The 21,649-nt window shown below is 41.1% G+C and overlaps 1 protein-coding gene across 2 annotated transcripts in view; it reads left to right on the top strand.

The window, feature by feature from the left end:
• The window catches only part of BEND4 (BEN domain containing 4), a 39,121-nt gene extending 18,090 nt beyond the window's left edge, over positions 1–21,031 (top strand). The window contains exons 3-5 of one of the 2 annotated variants that reach the window (XM_032274061.1): positions 6,036–6,127; positions 11,744–11,984; positions 14,306–21,031. In XM_032274061.1, the coding sequence (XP_032129952.1) occupies positions 6,036–6,127; positions 11,744–11,984; positions 14,306–14,523 (551 nt within the window). In that variant the 3' untranslated portion in view covers positions 14,524–21,031. The remainder of the gene's footprint in view (positions 1–6,035; positions 6,128–11,743; positions 11,985–14,305) is intronic. The other variant, XM_032274062.1, reaches the window with a different exon arrangement.
• The last annotated feature ends 618 nt before the right edge of the window (positions 21,032–21,649 follow it).

The raw sequence follows: 21,649 nt of genomic DNA, 5'->3' as shown, positions 1-21,649 counted from the left end.
CTGTTTCCAGGATTATCCAAGATGCATTTTGAAATTCTGTTACGTAGAGGAGAAAAAATGATAAATATCAATGTCAGGATAGGTAGTAGGTACATTTTGGGTGCCTTTATAGCCATTTTTCTTTTAATAGAAGTTTGGTTCCTCATTTGCTTTCTCATTATACTTGCTAGATTCATTGAACTTTCTTCTGCAGCATGGACAAATGAATTACTAAAACCTCCCAATGGGTCTGAAGTAGTAGTTTCACTGTCAGAGTGACTTAATTAAAATTCCTAATTTAGGCCAGGCGCCTGTAATCCCAGCACTTTAGAAGGCCAAGACCACCTGAGGTCAGGAGTTCAAGACCAGTCTGGCCATCAATGGTGAAAACCCCTCTCTACAAAAAATACAAAACATTAGCCGGGCGTGGTGGTGGGCACCTGTAGTCCCAGCTACTTGGGAGGCTGAGGCAGGAGAATCACTTGAACCCAGGGGGTGGAGGTTGCAGTGAGCCAAGATTGCATCATTGCACTCCAACCTGGGCAACAAAACTGAAACTCCGTCTCAATAAATTAAATAGATAATACAATAAAAAAATTCCTAATTTGCACGAGAAGGCAGTTAGTTGGCGCTGGGGGCATCAGCAGCTCCTCGAGGATCCCCTTGACCTCTTGCTGCTGAGAGCCAGACCCATCCTTCCTTCCTTTGGGGGCCAAAGGAGCAGTGTGGTGGCCTGGGCTCCACACAGTTGCACCTGCAGCACTGGCCACACACCCTGCTCGTGAAGGCCAGTCCTCGGAAACTCCACAGCCCCCCACAGAACCTTAGGTGAATAGAACAGAGGGACACAAGGACAGGAGGTTTTCCACAATTCCCTTTTCAGTGACCGTGCACCTCCCAGGCAGGCAGCGTGGTATAGCTGTGGGTCAGGATCACAAATTTCACTCCCACTTTTCTAGACGCACCTATCTCCATTTTCCAGATTGACTGACTCTTTTTTTAAACAGAAAATATCTTACTTGATTCCATAGCTTGCCTGTGTAAATCCTGGCACCGATCCAAAGAGCCCCTGTCCAGAGTGATTGATGTTCCAACTCCTTCATGGCAGGCCTTGGCTGGAGGTGCCTGGAGGTCCCTGCCTCGTAGGACCAGGGGGTGGGAGGACGTCCAGTGAAGGGGGTCACTCAGAACACCTGAGGCAGTTTTGGCTATTACAGTTTTTGGTTTTTGTTTTGAGATGCAGTCTGGCACTGTCACCAGGCTGGAGTGCAGTGGTGCAATCTCTGCTTAGTACAACCTCCGCCTCCCAGGTTCAAGCCATTCTCCTCCCTCAACCTCCCGAGTAGCTGGGACTATAGGCATGTGCTGCCACGCCCAGCTAATTTTTATATTTTTAGTAGAGACTGGGTTTCACCATGTTGGCCAGGATAGTCTCCTGACCTTGTGATCCACCCGCCTTGGCCTTCCAAAGTGCTAGGATTACAGGCGTAAGCCACCGCGCCTGGCACAGTTATTTTTTTTTAAACAATTGACCAAATATAAGCCTGACTTTAGTCTTCCTGGTCCTTAGCCTGTGCCCAGGTATCAATGTACAGGACCCACTTCCCTTAAAAGAGCCCCCTATGGCCAGTATATACACATAGCACTCCATTTCCTTCTAACCCGTGTGCATCCACTGGCTTGGGTCATAGCTTAGCACTGCTGCCTAAATGTTGTGCATGGAAAGAAAGAGCCAGCCTGTAAGCCCCTCCAGGACCATCTCTCCACACTGAAGTAATGGTGATGTAGACATTTTTCACACAACTTTAAAATTAGTACAAAACTGTTATTATACTCAGTGTAAACAATTGGGCTCTATAATTAGGTTTTCAAAGGTCATAATAACTACCCTAATAATGGCTTCCAGTTCTATCCATGTCCCTGAAAAGGACATAATCTCGTTTCCTTTTTATGGCTGCATAGTATTCCATGGTGTGTATATACTACATTTTCTTTATCCAGTCTATCACTGATGGGCATTTGGGTTGATTCCATGTTTTTGCTATTGTGAATGGTGCTGCAGTGAACGTATGTGTGCATGTATCTTTGTAACAGAATGATTTATATTCCTTTGGATATATACCCAGAAATGGGATTGCTGGGTCGAATGGTATTTCTGGTTCTAGGCCTTTGAGGAATCGCCACATTGTCTTCCATAATGGTTGAACTAATTTACCTTCCCACCAACAGTGTAAAAGCATTCCCATTTCTCCACAGCCTCCCCAGCATCTGTTTGTTTTTTTGACTTTTTATTAATTGCTATTCTGACTATCATGAGATGGTATCTCATTGTGGTTTTGATTTGCATTTCTCTAATGATTAGCGATGACGCACTTTTTTCATGTTTGTTGGCTGCATAAATGTATTCTTTTGAGAAGTGTCTTCATGTATTTTGCCTACTTTTTAATAGTTTTTTTTTTTTTTTTATGTATTTGTTTAAGTTTCTTGTAGATTCCGGATATTAGACCTTTGTCAGAGGGATAGATTGCAAAAATTTTCTTCGATTCTGTAGATTGTCTGTTCACCCTGATGATAGTTTCTTCTGCTGTGCAGAAGCTCTTTAGTTTACTTAGATCCTATTTGTCAATTTTTGCTTTTGTTGCAATTGCTTTTGACATTTTTGTCATGCATTCTTTGCTTGTGCCTATGTCCTGAATGGTATCGCCTAGATTTTCTTCTAGAATTTTTATAGTTTGGGGTTTTACATTTAAATCTTTAATCCATCTTATATAAGGTGTAAGGAAGGGGTCCAGTTTCAATTTTCTGCATATGGCTAGCCAGTTCTCCCAGCGCCATTTATTAAATAGAGAATCCTTTCCCCGTTGCTTGTTTTTGTCAGGTTTGTCAAAGATCAGATGGTTGTAGATGTGCAGTCTTATTTCTGAGTTCTCTATTCTGTTCCATTGGTCTGTTTTTGCATCAGTACCATGCTGTTTTGCTTACTGTAGTCCCCAGCTGTGTTCTTTTTACTTAGGATTGTCTTGGCTATATGGGCTCTTTTTTTTGTTCCATAAGAATTTTAAAGTAGTTTTTTCTAATTCTGTGAAGAATGTCAATGGTAGGTTAATAGGAATAGTATTGAATCTATAAATTACTTTGGGCAGTATGACCATTTTCATGATATTGATTCTTCCAATCCAGGAGCATGGAATGTTTTTCCATTTGCTTGTGTTCCCTCTAACTTTCTTAAACAGTTGTTTGCAGTTCTCCTTGAAGAGGTCCTTCGCTTCCTTTGCCAGTTGTATTGCTAGGTATTTTATTCTCTGTGGCAGTTATGAATGGGAGTTCACTCATGATTTGGCTCTCTGCGTGCCTGTTGTTGGTGTATAGGAATGCTTCTGTGATATTTTGCACATTGATTTTGTGTCCTGAGACTTTGCTGAAGTTTCTTAGCTTAAGAAGCTTTTGGGCTGAGACAATGGGGTTTTCTAGATACAGGATCATGTCATCTACAAACAGAGACAGTTTGGCTTCTTCCCCTCTTCCTATTTGAATATCCTTTCTTTCTTTCTCTTGCCTGATTGCCCTAGCCAAAACTTTCAGTACTATGTTGAATAGCAGTGGTAAGAGGGGGCATCCTTGTTTTGTGCCAGTTTTCAAGGGGAATGCTTCCAGCTTTTGCCCATTCAGTATGATGTTGGCTGTAGGTTTATCATAAATGGCTCTTACTAAAAATGTTTTTTCATATACCCACATACCTCTTTTTGTTTTTTTTAGGGACTGAGTGTTGCTCTGTTGCCCAGGCTGGAGTGCACTGGCACAGGCATGCTCGTTGCAGCCCCGAAATGCTGGACTCAGACGATCCTCCCAGCTTACTCCGGGGTTGCTGGGATTACTGGCACAGGCCACCACACCCAGCTATTTTTTTATTTTTTTGTAGAGATGTGTTCTTGCTGTGTTTTGCAGGCTGATCTCAATCTCCTGGGCTCAAACGATCCTCCCACCTTTGCCTCCCAAATGCTGGGATTACAGGTGTGAGCCACCGTGCCTGGCTACATCTTAATGACTCTAAAATATGGGTAAGCGATCAAAAAAAGTTCTTTCAAATCCTGATCAGTGAGTCTTTACAAATTTCTCTAAAACTTCCAAACTAAATCCAAGGTAGTACCTTGCACGTGTCACTTGGCAAAGCAGTGACATATGTACCCTTGCATTTTATTCTAACCATAAACTGTGAAGAACAGAGTGCTGCTTTGGAGCCTTATACTCAGCCCTGTGTAGAAGAGATTCATACGTAGAAAGTAAACGAAGTCCCGAAGGTCACACAGTGAAAACCTGGAACTAAAATGCAGACCTGTTTCCTGTTTCCGCTTGTTTCTCGAGGCTTAGGGTTTTTTCCAGCAGTTAATGCTCATTGTCAGGAGATGCATTCTTCCTCACTGTGGCATCAGTAAAAAAGTGTTGGACTTTTAAAAAGCTGATGAAATTAGGGCCATTTTGACAGATTGTATTAAACTTCGGTTTGATAACAAGCCTACTTCTGATACACGTGTGACTTATTTTGGTTGACCTCTTACTGTTCAGCAAATGCTTCTTCAATTTGAAGAATATATGCTTATGGTTGTGGCTCACAAGTGGCCATAACCCAGGTCTGAAAGGATGGTTATTTAAGAAAATTCTTTTTTTGGCAAGAAGAAAAATTTTCTAACTTACTCCTACTTCCTGTTATTCAAATTCTTCAAAAGGATGTTGAAGTAGTTTTTGATTTATTATGTTACATTGTGATGGCACCTAAAAAATCCAAAGCTATTAGCACTGCATAAAATAATAATTCCTGTTTGTGATCTTAAAAAATGGTGAGAAAAACAAAATTTAGACAGCTCAGTGGTGATACTTTAAAATTAGGGCTTAGGTTAAATATTTATTATTTTCTTGAACATGGCAAAAACATCTTAAGAAAACACACAGCTAAGAAATATAGTGGCAACAATTCATTTAAATTAGGTTATTAACTAAGCTACCAAGACCTTTAAAGGCAATTAGTTACTACTCCTGAAAGGGTTCTAATATAAATCTTAAGATGTAGGCATTATTTATGCAGTGGTACAAAAAAATGTCATGCACTATGTTGGGTTAGTATCTATTCAGTTTTATTGTGATTGATTATTCAATGAGTCTATAAGACTAAGCCTCAAAAAGTAGTGTATAGTTAATGAAATATATAATCAAAGGGATCAAATCAACTGAGCTTTTTTGGGACACTTACAGAAAGAACTGTGCGGCCAAGTGTGTATGCACTGAGAAGCAGGTCTAATTGTATGGAATTTCTGCTTACTGAAGAACTAGGAATGAATCCGTCATCAGTTATATTATTGATTAATAATTAGCAAAACATTAGTTTTCAGTACTTGAATTTTAAAAAGTGTCGTTGGGTGCTCATGCTGCAATCCGAGTCAAATAACTCAAGACATGTCTCTTTTGTGAGTTCCTTGTGATCATGATTGTTGACCCAAATTCATCTAGGAGTAAGTTTGACTTGAAAGTTCTCAGTGAATTGTGCTGAGCCTAAAAATTCTTTCCAAACTATAGCATCTGTTCTGTATTTACAAACTGAAATAACTACGGATGTCAAATGAAAGAAGATTCTATTTCCTTTAGAAAATCTTTTTTTTTTTTTTTTAGAAGTTTGCATCGAAAATCTTTTTAGAGGCTGGGTGCGGTGGCTCCAGCCTGTAAACCCAGCACTTTGGGAGGCCAAAGCAGGAGGATCACTCGAGGCCAGGAGCTCAAGACCATCCTGGGCAACATAGCAAGACCCTGTCTCTGCAAAAAAATGTAACATAATTAGCTGGGTATAGTGGTGTCACTGTAGTCCGAGCTACTGGGGAGGCTGAAGTGGGAGAATCACTTGAGCCCAGGAGTTCAAGGTTGCAGTGAGCCAAGATCACCCCACTGCACTCCAGTGTGGGTGCCAGTGAGACTTCTGTTTTTTTGTTTTTTTAAAAAAAACTTAATTGTTTTTTATTTTGATGTCGTGGGATAGCCAATGTGTAATTGTTGCCATTTCTTCCCCCCAGTGCCCTGCCAGACCGTTTTAGATTACTTGAAGACGGTTCTGCAGCACCACAACCAACTCCTGATACCACAGCCAGCCGACCAACCGACTGAGGTAGGTCTCTAGTAAAAAGATAGATGTTCCATTTGGAATTCCCTTAAGATGAAGCCTCTTGGTAACTTACAGGTGTATACCAGAACAGATTGGCTAGCATAATAGTTTTCGACTAAGGTTTATGGGTCTATTACCTGTAAGTATGTAATTTGTGGAGAAAGATCATGCATGTGTTTAACTACAGATTCAGCTTCGTACTCTGAATAGGGAAAGACAGAGGTAATGGCGATTTAAATAGCATGGGCAATTTTTCCACAATTCTGTTTGCACAGAGATGCCTGAAATGAGAGACACCGTCTTCTCATTCCCTCAGACAGTCTGGGTTCCACATGCCCCTCTCCACATGCCCCTCGCTCTGGGCCCCGCACACACTGGGCAAGATTCTCCAGTATGTAGATAAGCATTCTCCAGATGTCAGGGCTCCTGCACATGGGTTATTTTCTTCATCTGGACTTCACTATCGGTAGAAGAAATGATGTGTTTTAATAGTAATAAACATGGTACATATTTATAATATGTTCAAGGTTCAGTTTTGAATATATGACTTTCATACGAGACTTGAGAACCATGAGCAATCCCCATGAGAATCCCATGGGGAAGCTCTCAGGTTTCCCCCAGCCTAAAAATAAGCCTACCTTGGATTCTCCCTCTCTTCCACCATCATTGCCCTCCTTTCTACTTCCATCTCCTTGCAGGCTCCCAAAGCATGCTGGGTCAGCACCTTCATTCTACACTATGGCACATCTTGCTCCTTGAAGGTTGGGCCCAGGTTTCATCTCAAGGGACATAGAAGGCACTCGATTTATGCTTGCTGAATGGTGACCTCATGTTGTTCTAATGATCAAACATTTGAAAGGCTGGTCTGTATTCATTATCTTCTCTCTATTAGTTTCCATTTGCTCGTCCACCCTGTAATCTGGCTTCTCTTCCACCACTACCAGAGTTTTCTGCAAGAGGCCCCTGGAGACTCTCCCAGTTATCTGGTCCAGTGGCCCATTTTCCACTCTGGTCACCCCAGGCCCTCACCTCTCCTCCTCTGCGCACTCTCTTGCCCATGGCCTTAGTGTCAGTACTTTCTCCTGGTTCCTTGCCCCTCTTCTATGATGCTTTCATGAGTTTTTCCATCTGCTGTTCTCCAGAGTTGTGCTCTGTCTCTTTCTCTCACTCTCTACTGCCTTTTCTCATCAGTTATGTCTCTTTTTATTTATTTTTACTTCAGACAGGGCCTCGCCTTCTTGCCCAGGCTGGAGTGCAGTGATGTGATCATGGCTCACTGCATCCTCGCCCTTCCAGGCTCAGGTGATCCTCCCATCTCATTCCCCCAAGTAGCTGAGACTACAGGTGTACACCCCCACACCTAGCTAACTTCTGTAGTTTTTGTTAGGCAGGGCTTCACTTTGTTGCCCAGGCTGGTCTTGAACTCCTGAGCTCAAGCAGTTCTCCTGCCTCAGCCTCCAAAAGTGATGCGATTATAGACGTGAGCCTCTATGTCTCTTATTCCATTCACTACCTGTGGGTTAACAAGTCCCACACGCATACCTAGAGCTCCAGTCCCTGTGGTCCCATTATAGACTACCATGTCAACTGCCTGGCCTACAGTGGATTGCCACACACTGCTTGCTCTCACCACACCTATTCTGGATACCCATCTGCAACTCCTCCTGTTTTCAGTAAAGGTCCTACCAACCTCTGGTAGAAATTTCTGACATCACTGACCCCCTCATTTCCTACATCCAATAATTCTTTAGCACGTTGAATTGTCTCCCTTCTCCTGGGCTGACTGTCACCTGAACTGTTGCAGCAGCTTCTTTCTTCTCCCTTCTCCACACTGGAAAGTTTTTTTCTTTTTTCTCCTGAATTACAGATCCAAACTAAATGCTGTATGCTTAAAATCCTTTGTTCCCTAGAATGAAGTCCAGATTTCCTAACTTGACATTACTGTCATACAAACCACACAGCTGAAAAGCCCTCTTCGTCCAGGAAGCTCTCTCTGATTGCCACACCCCAGTTTGTGCCTGTGTAGCACACTTTTCATAAGTCTAATTCAGAACTAGTTACCTTGCTTAATAGTAAATGTACACCTATGTTTTCCATTTGATGATGACTCTTAAGGAACCCATTAATTACGGGTGATTCGTCTTGGTTTTTTTCAGTGACTCAACAATAGGTCAATGTTTAATAACCTGTGGGTGGCTAATTTAAGAAAATATACAACCAGAATTCTACAAAAATGAAAGGATAGGGAAAATCTACATTTCCTCTGGATAGGACTATTTAAACTTTTATGACTCATCATCATTATGACTGTACTGTTTTTATTGTCATTTCAGGCATATGAGTATTTTCTCATTTTTATTATTTATCACATTTTACTTCTATTAACTATGCTAAAACAGGTTTATAAATCTCGTCTGTAACCCAGAGAGCATTCTGAATTGTGTTTGGGGCTATAAATTACTTTCTCTTTCTTTCCCTTGATGAAAATTACCTCCAATTGGGATTCCTACATTTTATGAGACCAACATTTTATGTAGATCTGCTACATTCAGTGGATTTTTTCAAGGGTTTTGAGAAAGCTCCTTTCCTGGATTGTCGGCTGCCAAATCACCAGTCCCTCCCATCTTGAAATAGACTGATTTCAGGGGAACAGCAAAGCATCGTGCTTGGGGTGAACCCTGAACTCAGGGATGGCATCCCCAGGCCCCTCTTTGAGTTGTGAAACCTTGGAAAGGGATTCGACCTCCTTGGTAAAATAGAGCAGTTATCCTGGCTTAACAAGTGTGCTCACTCCTGAGCAGAACAGCTTTTAAAAATTATATAGTGTTAAATAAACAGTTTAAAAACCAGCTAGACAGTTTTTTCTAAGGCTGTCAAGAGTATTTACAGGGATCATCACTAAGAGGATGGTGGCAGTCTCGTTTTTTAAATTAAGGATGGTGGAAGTCTCGTTTTTTAAATTAAGGATGGCAGAAGTCTCGTCTTTTTTTTTTTTTTTTTGAGGCGGAGTCTCGCTCTTGTTACCCAGGCTGGAGTGCAATGGCGCGATCTCGGCTCACCGCAACCTCCATCTCCTGGGTTCAGGCAATTCTCCTGCCTCAGCCTCCTGAGTAGCTGGGATTACAGGCACGTGCCACCATGCCCAGCTAATGTTTTGTATTTTTAGTAGAGATGGGGTTTCACCATGTTGACCAGGATGGTCTCGATCTCTTGACCTCGTGATCCACCCGCCTTGGCCTCCCAAAGTGCTGGGATTACAGGCTTGAGCCACCGCGCCCGGCCCAGAAGTCTCGTTTTTAATGGCTCCTCATCTATGTTGGTCTCCTTAAAGTTCTTTAACTTTGCAAATTTGTGTTCAGTCGTTAAGAAGAAGTAAGAACTCTTCATTGTAGCCACCGTCATTCGGTGTCTGCTGCATGCCAGCCAGCCACAGAGGCCTGTGCTCTACTGCATTAGCCATTCAACACGTTTACTGCGCCTGCATTGAGTCAGGTGTCAGGTGATGTACTCCGCCATGAGAGTCTGGCATTGAATAAACAGGTAACAGTCTCAGCCTTCATAAGTGTATCTTCTGGTGGGAGAGACGGCAGGACTCCTCACCATAAACCACCAGGCTGGTATTATCATCTCTATTTTAACAGAAAGGACTTAAAGTTTAGAAAAGTCATCTGCCTCAGACTGAACCCAGAGCCCAGCTGTAAAATAGACCTAGTACCTCCACCTGTGAGGAGAAAGGAGGCAAGTGTGCAAAGTGCTTGGGGCAGGTGCCTCAGGCTATCATCAGTTGCTCAGTAAATGGTGACAGTTATTAAGCTTCCACAGCAAAAGTACTGGTGACACAGAGAGTAGTTTTGAGAGGGCCAGCCCCTGGATTTTACCCACCCCTGGCCCACCCAGCTGCCTGGGGGGGCCGAGGTGTCAAACAGTCAGAGTCCTTAGGAGCCCTTTCCTCCAGTGCTTGGGAAGCAATGGAATTATTTTCCCTGCTGCTGCTTTCCTCCTCCCGGCCATAGCCTCTGTTCCTAATTTTTGTGAAAGATGCCACCTAGGGATCATCTTGCCTCCTCAGTCTCCTGTACGTAGTCTGGCCACTGAATTGGTTGCCTGACCTTTTCAATCGACAGCTTTCACTTCCACCTCTCTCTGTCCTGCACAAACCTGATTCAGGCCTCCAACTCACCTCCTGCCATGAAACAGCACCTGGGGCTGGAGGACTTTCAGGGAGCTCTGGACTCTTGCCCATCTTTTGATTGTCTCTTGTATACGGGGTCCTCCACTGTACCCAGCCAAGGCTTGGCTCATTCTCCCAAATAGTCACATCTTGCGCTCATGATAATTGAGTTTCTTTCAGTTTTACAGGTGGGGAAACTTTGGTCCAACAACTTGACGTAACTTGCTCAAGTTAGTCTAGTAAGACATAGAAGCAAGATTCAATTCAAACCCAGCCTGACTGTAAATTCAGAGCACAAACTAGGTGCCTCAGCTGTCCTCCTTAGGAAAGGAAACTACATCGCGCTGTTGCTAGTTGAGGAAAGTGTGAATGCTGCCGTGATGAGTCTCCACGTGCAGAACTTAGTGCCAGTTTCCCACCACACTGGGCTGCCTCCCTCTTGTTGGCTCCTATGCCATTTCCCCTTCTCAGCGTTTAACTAAACAGAGCACTTTTTGAAATAAAACCCTAGCAGATCCAAATGGTGCCACATTTATAACCTGTAGTAAATTTGCTGAGTTGTAAAATGAATGAGTTTTCCCTTTTTTGTTTTGTATACCTTAATTACTAGGGAGGCAGTACATTAAAACTAAGATCATGGGTTAATTAATTTGTCCTGGACTGTAGAATTTTATGGACAACCAGAACTAAAGCAATGGTTGTGTAGGTGCAATTGATTAAACATGGCTTATAAATGTTACAGAAATTCCCGTAATTAATCCCATTGCAGCTATTTAGCCTGGGAATTTTATAGCAGACATAAATTATGAAGGTGAAAAGTATGAAAATTTTTGAGTTGACATAGTGGCATTTGCAGAAGGTGTAATTTGAGGAAACCTGTTTTGCATGATTATTAGCGATTTTTTTTCAGTTTCCACAATTCTCCCTTTTTAAAATTTGCTTTTTAATGTCGTTTCCATTGTAATGCAGTGACTACCAGATGTTGCATGTGTTAAACACAAGTAATGCCTTATTAAAATAGACCACCGGCAGCATTTCTAAAAGTACTTAAAAGTAACCAAAGAAAGAAGAGACCTGTTTGATCATACTCTTCAAAGTCATTTTTGCATATTTTAATGGATTGAAAAGGAAAGTTACAGGTTATGTTTAAATAGTGTTCCCTGTCATTGGATCTTGACACATTTTAACCTACCTGTTAAAATGTAAGTTATAAATAGCTCCCCTTCAAAGGTGTTCATTATACCTCATTGGCTCTTGTTATAGAAAATGCAAATGTAATTTGAAAAGTGCCCCTTCTGAGTCTGAGCAATTACTTGCACACTTCAATACCTGGTTCATTGTCAGCATAGCCACTTGGTTAAAAAGCATGTTTGCCTTTGAAATGGAGATCACTTCGGCTTCTGGCTGGCTGGCTCCATGGGTAATGAGAAAGTATTTCGCTTTTCCAGGGAAGCAAGCAGCTGTTGAACAACTATCCTGTCTACATAACGAGCAAACAGTGGGACGAGGCTGTAAATTCTTCAAAGAAAGATGGGAGACGGCTCCTTCGATACCTCATCAGATTTGTTTTCACAACCGATGAGCTTAAGTACTCATGCGGCCTTGGGAAAAGGAAAAGGTCAGTGCAGTCAGGAGAGACAGGTCCCGAAAGACGCCCTCTGGATCCAGTTAAAGTAACATGCCTCCGAGGTACTGCATCTTCCGCTCAGTGTCACCATCTGTGATCTCATTTCACCGCATTGGCTGTGGCTCTCCCTGTACAAGTGTTCAGCCTTATTGTATTTTGATTTCTTTCTGCTGAGAACGTCTAGGCTTCATGTGGCCCATCTACTCGGTATTGAGAAACTCTTTTAAAAATCTCCGTTTGCCTTAGCATTGTTGTTCTCACTTAGTGGTACATAAGCATCGCATAGCACCTCATGTTTCACACTTCCAATTCAGATTTTCTTTGCTGCCAGAGAAGGCCACCTCCAGCAAAACTGGAGCATAGGGGAACGCACACAGGAAGGGAAGGCGTGGAAATTTTTTTTTAATGGGTAAAATGTTACCTCATTTCCAGTACTAGTTTGTGTCCCCTTCTAGTATCTTCTCAGGAATACTTGGCCAAACCCCTTAAATTTGTTTAGGATTAATTCTCCTTAATGCTAAAATATACCTTGCCCAGTAAAACGTTTTTCTTTTGGTTAAAAAAAAAGTTTCTATTAAATGTACTGCATAGGTAATACGACTTAAGCAGTATTAATAGCGATTACTTCACAGTTAATCTGCACTATTGTAGGCCAGGCAGAGGGGTGGGGAGGAGGAATCAGGAGGTATCCAGTTGATTCAGCGAGTGCAAATAAACACAGACCTAGACAAATAGAAGTGTTGTAATGCCAAGAAAACATTCACACCTGAAAAATCCATATCAGAAAGCTCAATATTAACCTGTACAGTTCAATGGCAGTTTTATTGGCTGGAAAGACTTAATATTGATTTACTCTGAATAGGGATAAAAATTTTTCCTGGTGAAGAAATCACAGTTTAAAAAAAAAAAAGCCACATTATCACTGCTAAGGCCCTGGTTATTGCAAAGGATACTTACGCACTCCCTCCTGAGATGCCCATAGCAATTCTGGACATCATGTGCCTAGGGTGCATATGTAGTACTTGTTAGCAGCTGAGATTCCCTAGGCCTTCACCCAGAGATTCTGATCCAGAAGGGATGGGGCAGGCATGTGTGGTTCCTAGATTGAGACAACCTTATAGGCTTATGCGCATGGCCCACAATTCAGGAAACCGCTTGAGAGGAAAATGCCTATATTTATTAGACACAGGTGCTCCAGAGCACCTGCTATTAGCTGTCTGAATATTCCACTTACTCAGAGTGACTAGGTGGTAGAAATTTGCAGGGTCTGTCCTGCTAAACTAACCATCGTTTTCTGTATTTCTTGACATAAGAGATGATGGAATTAACTCACCCAGACGTGGTGTTGAGCTTGGGGGCTTGAGTGAGTGCACTGGCTGTGTGTATTCAAGGGAGTTGCATTTAGGCTTTTATTTATAGGAGTCAAATAAGGGGTCTCATCGCTGTATTGTTTTTCCAGAAATTCTTATTCAACATTTTACATTTCTATAGGAAGTCAGTAGAACTGAGGGATTAAAATACATCCCAGAAAACTAGTGCTGCTGCTTTGGAAACACTGAGGGGGCCACTGTCACACTGATACCTGATGCAGCCCAGGCTGCCTAACCAGAGACTGCCATCTCCAGCTCATTTTTCACTTAGGGCCACAGTGCGTGGACCTCCATCCAGCCCTTGGGTGGAGAATACATAGGCAAGACATGGTGATTGTCTGTGTTGGAGGTAGCTAAAGCATTTCACTCTTTCAGGCATTTTAATTGCTTTGTGGTGAAATTAAATATTTAGAGGAGACAACATATAAAAAATACTTGCCAGCCCATGTATAGAAATTACATTTTGAGAAATAAGTATAGCTAATCATGCAACATTCTAAGAACGTGGGTACCTTTTCTGAACTAACACTCAGGCTCCTCCTCAGTCACTAAGACTCTTATTTTATTGTACTCCATTTTCAAAGTAGTAGCTGGGTAAAGAATACCATGCTAATGATATTTGCTGTGCTTCTGGAGATAGTAACATTCTCAAAACGTGAGCAGGTAACAACTTAGCTTTTGAAATCTCCTTGACTTTTACCAGACAGGATGCATTCCGTGCCTTACAAATTAAATTTACCTTTCATTTCAACAGCAAATGTTCCTTGGAGGGATTACCCTCTTACTCATGCGATTTTTTTTTTTAACTTTTGCACATGAGAAGAAAATTTTTGTATAGAATAAATTGGGTCTAATGAGTGACATCATCATGGCATTGCATTGGATTTCCCATAAAGCTTTTCTGATAGAGCTTCTGTTAAAGTTTAAGCAGCCTGCCCTGTCATCTTCTGCAAAAACCAGCTGTTGTTTTTTTCTCTCTCTCTCTTTTTTTGATGTTGTGTATATTCCTGCAGAATTCATTAGGATGCATTGTACCTCCAACCCCGATTGGTGGATGCCCTCGGAGGAGCAGATAAACAAAGTGTTCAGCGATGCTGTAGGTCACGCCCGACAGGGGCGGGCAGTGGGGACTTTCCTGCACAACGGTGGCTCGTTTTATGAAGGGATCGATCACCAGTCTTCGCAGGATGAAGTCTTCAATAAAAGTTCCCAGGATGGATCTGGGGATTAGTGGACAGAATCTTCCTGTTGTAGCAGCCGGTCCTCTCAAGAGTTCCAATTGTGAAGGTCCTGTTCCTGTCACCTGAGAGCCCAAAGCATGTCATTCTGTCATACTCTACACATTCTCAGCTGCCACAGTACCCCAATAGAAATCCATTTTAGGGTTGTTTGGGAAGTTATGGCTCCTACAACATACTTTTGGAATACTATATTATAAAAATAAAAAAATAGATTTGATTTTAAATGATTACTAGCTAGATGATGAGGGTGAAAAAATAGGTCAGCTCCTAGTTACCTTTCTCAAATCTTTAAACTCTGCTACCTGGGCAGAGACGGTCCCCTAGGAAGGCTGGGGTAGTGTTTCTGCCCATGCGAGAAGATGGAGACATGGAGTTATGTTAAGGGACAAGGAACAAACATTCTCTTAATTCGAATAAGTTGTCTTTATGTTTTCCAAAGACTTGACTTCATATTTCTCGGCAAAGAATGGCATCATATACTATTTCGACATTAATAGTGTCTATTACTAAAAGGAAGCCAGAGAAGAGAGGCAGCATCTACAGACAGTGATTAATTACAGGTCAGCTATTTTTCTGTTATTTAAAAAAATCCACTGTGTTGATCAAGAAGGCACTATTTGATCTCCGGGGTTTACAAACAGTAGTCATTTTTCATTGTTAGTCAAGAAACATCCAAAGATCCAAAACCATTTTCAAATGCTCGGTTTTTAGGTTAATAAATTCATAGTTTCCATAGCCTTAAATCAGGCTTTGTTGACATAGTGCCAAAGTGATGGGTAGAACAATGAGAATTTCAATCAATTCGTTGTTTGGTGCACTGAAGACCAAACAAGTGGTGCGACTAATGGTATTCCCTGAATTGACTAGGTGCTCTGGCATTGTATACACACAGCTTCAAGGCCATTCTGACAACTATGCAATGGGCTTGTCAGTAATTAGTCTGAAATTTGAGGGTCTTTCTCTGCTGATTTGATCTTTAGCATTTGTATGAAACTTGTTTCCCATTGTCATTGAAGAAAACATTTCAGCCCCACTGTGCCTCCTTTCCCCCAGTGTGCCCCTTAGTTTTGGCTAAGTTAGCACTGTGCCTCTCCCACTCACTATTCCCTGGTTAATTTATTGAACTCCATATGTGAAATTAATGGTACCTTTGGAACCTTTCCTTATTGGCAAATGCTGTAGAGGTGCTAGAATCATTTCTGAGGGCTTCCTGTTTGGAGTCAGGAGAGGCTTTCTTTACCAGACTAGTCCAGGTTACTGCATTCTTTGTAGAGCAAAGGACTAAATGGACACCGTTTATTGAAGGCTACTGGTCATCTACAGACATGACCAAGGGTTTTGAAAATTGGATGGAGATTGAAGTTTATGAGCACCCATTGATAAAGGGTTTTTTGGCTTTCTTTGTCAACATAAACTCATGAATTATCCTTTAGATTTAATATTTAGTTTTGCATTCACTATATACAAAATCCTAGAAACAGGTCTTTGTGTAGCTTTTGTTTATTAGCTTTTTTTGTATTACTACCATTCATCCATTGAAAAGTTCAATGTTTATAGAGATGGTCATCTGTCAGATCTGCTCAATGATGTAGGGGAACTGATATTTCAATCCTATTTTGAGAAAATTAACTAAAATTTGTCAAATCTATTCAATGGTAGAGGGAAAACTAATATTACAAATCTATTTTGGGCAAATTAGCTAAAATTTAGAAGTAGAAGAAATGATATGAGCAAATGCCATGTTCTTATGGCAACCGTGAGACCAGTATCTTTGGCTATCCAAGGAAGAAAGATACTACTTAAAGCATTTTTAGAGGTCCGAGAAGTTGGTGTCTTTCTTATGAGATTCTTTGACAACATGACATCTTTGCTAGAAGAAAAACCCCGCCATAGCCTCATCTGTTTTTCCATTTTACCTTTTCTTAATTTTGTCTTGGCCTTAAGTTGTCCATACTGCTGAGTACATTGTTCTGTTTTTCTATAGCAAACAATATTTGATCACTCCTTTTAAGAAAAACACACTAGCCCTTGTTTTCCTGCAAGTTTGAGGGTTCTGAACATTTCTTCATATCTAAGCATCATCTTGGAGCCCTGTCATGCTGGTCTTCACTGAGGCCAGCGAGAGCACTTTCTGCACTCCCGCTCCATGGCCGTACATGATGACACACCTGCACCACTGCTGCAAGGGCAGGGGACAGCAGCCTGTGGTTTGGCTGTCACTGTCACCTCCTGAGAAGGCTGCTGTGCCAGGCTTGCACACCACCTTTGTTCCAAAGTTACACATGGTCTCTTCCCTCATACCCACTCTAGGTGAATTATTTCTCTATCAGCTGTTTCTCCATCAGCAAATTCTGAATGTTGAGACTGTTTGTTCAGCATCTCTTTTGCGCAAGGCTGACAGACTCCATAAGCAGCATCACACAGCCAGTCCTAACTCCTCTCCCTGGTCTAGGACCTGTGACTTTTGCCCCCTGGTGAAATGGTCCATTATACTTCTACTGTTTGTGTAACTGCTGGGTTCCTTTAGCCAAATCTAGCATCTCACGAAGGCACTAGCAGCCACTAGGCTATGATACAGCATCAGTGTAGACACTTGCTCCTCTCCTTAGGACACATCCACACTGCCACGTGAGCTTCACCTTTAAGGGTGGTATGTACCTGAGTTCATGGTGGTTGTCTGCATGGTTTCCTGATATTTAAATCAGGGCCTACAAAGGATGTTCGTTTATTTTTGGTTAAGGCCCATCGGGCCTCTATGTAACCAGGGTAAAAGCTCACCACTACGATCGGATGCTGTCATTACTCTGTGAGCCTTTCAGTTGAAATCCTTGGAGACTTGAAGGTGTTGCTTATCATTTTGATTTGATTTTCTACATCTTTATCTGGCAAATGGACAGATTGCTCTACAAGAAACTTAGTCATGTCAGCTTTTAGAGTCCTCCTTGAGTCACGTTAGCACTGGTGTAAAATAGATGGAGTTAAAACAGCTCAGGATGCAGCTATGCCTTCACTTCATTGGTTAGAGGAGGTGGTTATGGGGCTGGCCTGACAGCAAAGACTAAATGTGGCTTTTTTGTCAATGACTAGGGGTGATCCATAAGCCCAGCTATCAGAAGAGCCATACCTACCAAAAGTGACAGTGTTTTCCAAATTAAAATCTTGTCAAAAAGATCATGCTGGCCTTTCACAGTGAGCTGAAGCCCCAGGCTCAGTTCCAGCCAGGTTCAGGATGACCCTGGAATGATCTGAACTGGATAGTGTAGGCCAGGAGCCTGTGGAGGGGGCCAGTGTTTTGCAAGCAGATGCTGAAGTCACATTTCTCACTGACTCTTTTGACAGTGCTTCGTTCAGAATCTCATGGTTTAACTTAGCGTTAAATGCTTTCAAGAAAAATTGTAACCATTTAAATTTTACAAGTACTTTCTTGTTTTACTTGGACATTTTACAACTACCTTCCCTATTTACTTGAAAATATTTCCTCCAGCCCCTGAACCCGGGCATCACTTTTTTGGTTTTCCTCATTCTATCACAGCATTTAGGTGACTGTTACCATTTATGTTTCATTAAGCTTCACTAGGAATGTAAGGATAATATTACAGCGTTTGCTGAAAATTGCTATCATCTCCTTTGGTAGGAGAATTGAGCCATGTAGCTACATCACAGCTGTAGAGTTAGTAGGTGGCTGTGTGATCTGCATTGTTTCTTACCTTTCATCAGTGACGGACACATTGACATAAGAGATTCCTTTGTCAGGATTATAAGGAGATATAAATGATTACCGTTTATTATTTGATTCAACTACTCCATGTGGCATCAACTAGAGGTAACTGATATTGATAGGATTTTTTAAAGTCCAGTAACTATTCTTGTAATATCAGATATTTTGCCCTAAATTAGACAGTAATCCAGACTTCGAATCTATAGGTTTATGATTCCTGCATTGCCCTGCCACTCAGTGGCTTGTTGCCTCCCATCTGTTGCTCTCAGAAAATGGTTGGAGCATTAGGTAAAGATGAAACGTGCACTATGTTCAGAAAAGCAAACATCCATTGCCCTCACTTACATTCCATTCTTCACTATGTGCTCTAGAACTTAAACCTAATACCCATTGACTACATCCTGAGTTTCTTAGATTTCAGTCATCTTTAAAAATCTCATTCATGGGTAATAGCTTCAATTTTAGAGAAGATTTAAACGTCTAACTTTCCTCATTCAGTGCTATGTCATTTCACAGTACAGATCTGCGTTAATTTTTGACAGCTCATATATACAGATTTTTAGAAATGTAATAGAAAATGATTTCGCACATATGGTGCAAGTCTTGCTGGTGTATGTTTAATGTGGCAACACGTGCCAAAACTGTTTGGCAAAACATGTCAAATGGAGTGCTTGAGTCGGAACTCTAATGTAAATGTGTCTAAACAGCAGTGTGTATCATTATGTTGTATTTTTGTAAACATAGTGATGGCTTCTTTCAGTCATGTAAGTACTGGATAAAAATAACCACTTCACTTGGAATAATGTAGGAAAATATCACCCAGCGGATAGTCCTCTGCAAAGCTACATTGTCAGCCAGTGGCACTGGTTCTTTCATTTATGTTAGGTTTTTTTTTTAGAGGAGAGTGAAGAATTGACATCAGACAATATGGAGAGCCAAAATAATAACCCATCAATATTTGCCTTCTAAATGTGAAATGTAACATTTTAACTGATCTGTGTACACATTAGAGACCACTTTCACCCTCCACAGCATATTCAGTTGCAGGTAACACTGAGAGGTCAAGACCTCTCATCTAATGACCAGCTTGGTTAATTTGACTTCTGAAGGCATTAAATTACCAAATCTTTGCAGTAATGGTGACCAGATTAATTTCCCTCATAACTCTCTATAGCTGCCTGATAAAAGGGCTTTTTTATTGAATCACAGATCCCCAAATTACAATGAAAGCACATCTGCTAGTAAGACTCATTTGAAAATCTGTTTATTCTTAGAATAATTGGGCTAGTGCAAGTGGCCAGATGTATCCTGGCCACACTGGAAAACTATTTAGGCCCATTCAGAACCACTTAATTGCGACAACAGTATATACAACAACTGTAGCTAATATCTATCTACTGAGTTCTTGTGTGCCAATTACTTTGATAAGCACTTTAATGCATCCTCACAACTACCCTGTGTGGCTGTTATGGTTCTTACCCCAATGTATTGATAATGAAACTGCCCAGGGCACTCAGCTAAGAAGAGGATCCCTTTGGGCATAGTAAACAGAATGACCAGTTCAGTCTTCCTCAGTAGTTGGAGCACAGTTCTCAAGGCCCATCAACACTTTAGAAGGGATTTGTTGCCTTATTTATGCCATCAAAGGAAAGTTGATATTTGTGTTACTAAAACCTACTTCTAAAGTATGTCTGTACTTAAGTAGGAACATACAAACCATATATCTTCTGGGAATTGCCCAGGTTTCTGTATAAGGCTTGCTCTACGTAAGATCCTATGATGGAAACCAGAATAATTTTTTTAAAAGTGGGTAAATTAAAATCACTAGTATGTTCACATTTTTCTCATAGGTTCCTCGTGCAAAAATGCAGGGAGATAAAAGCAAACTTTGAACTCAGTGAAGTGAGAGTCTTTGGGAACTCCTAGATGTTAGAAATAGCACCGGGGCATCAGTTAGCCAATGTTTAATTCACTTTTCATGTTTGTTGTCTTTGTAGCTTTAGAGCTGATGAGCCTGGTTGGTTTGAAAGAGAGAGTGTTAATTTATGATGTCACTGTGAGAACTGTTGTGAAAATTCTGTAAGAAAATACAGTACTCTGTTGATTCTTCCCTGTAGTTTGGCTTTAACATCCCTTTGGCTGTGTTTAAGTTCAAGAGCATGCCAAGGCCATGAGGGGCCTGGCTTGTGCTTCTTGGGAACAGGGCATGCCAGAAGAGGGTCATGGAGCTCTCAAGGTCACTGGTCCAGCCCGACCCTGCCCAATTTAAGCATTGCCTTTATGTGTCTCCTCTCTGGAACTTCATGTAGCAGCCTAACACCGGGGCCGACTTGCCTTTACTTTTTCTATGATGAATACTTGTGGAGAAACTGTGACAAATCCATTGATCCTGATATTTTTATTGTTGGAGTCTTGTTGATTCTCTATGAATAATTTCTATTTGATTGTACTGTGTAGAGTTAATACCCACTAGGGATATGTTAATAAAACTACAAATGCATAGTGTAATATAGAATAGCAAGATTTTTTTGTGAACAATTTATATAGAAAAGTAAGTTGTTTTTTAAGTGTTAGGCTCATTTCTTTTAGGAACTTAAAATGTTATAAAAGTTTTTTAAACATTCAATATTTTTAATTATAAGAGACATTTGTTACTAGAGCCAATTATTTCAGGTGTTCTAATTGGAGTGTTGATTTTATTACCTCATATACCTCTAGAATGCCACATGTTCTGTTGGGGATAAAATTGCACAATAAATGTCAAGTCTCTGTTAAGTGTTTTAACTCGCTTTTTTGCATCATTGCAAATACTTTTCTGTTTCTTTGAATAGGTAACTTTTCTCTCCCTGAAGCTAAGGGTTTTCTGCTTGTCTCTGAACACGAGGAAAATGTTATATGCTTAATATCCAAATAAAAGATACTCAGTTTTGTCAGGAAAGTGACCAGAAATCATCCAGAAATTCATTTGATCTAGTGAATGAAAGGGATAGCCAGTGACAATCTCAGAGTGACATGTGGTCCAAGAGGATTTCCATGCAGTGTTTTCTACATTCACACATGAAGCACATATGCTTCCTATTCATGGTACCATTCCATCAGGAAGGAAAAAAGCCCTATAGCTCTACCTATGACTTTTAAAAATAAACAGATAGTGATTATTTGTGGTTTTTGAACAGTGTTCTAGGTTCAAAAGCAGAATAGCTGTGGCTAAATAAGGGGCCATGGTTGTGGCTTCCCACTTGTAGTTATTACCTAAAATATAAATCTGACATAATCATTAGCAAACAGCACAATTGAGTAAGTGTTATTTCAAACTCAGACAAAGTAAAAGCTAAGACAAGACACTTTTGCATTTTAGGGAACATAGAAAGGTGTTTTATTTTTGCCCTAGAAGATAC

The sequence above is a fragment of the Sapajus apella genome, unplaced genomic scaffold (genome assembly GCF_009761245.1).
Source record: "Sapajus apella isolate SASKATOON/1434 unplaced genomic scaffold, GSC_monkey_1.0 scaffold5, whole genome shotgun sequence".
Taxonomy (NCBI): domain Eukaryota; kingdom Metazoa; phylum Chordata; class Mammalia; order Primates; family Cebidae; genus Sapajus; species Sapajus apella.
Note: the sequence above shows the minus strand (reverse complement) of the source record. Positions and strands in the feature narration are given on the sequence as shown.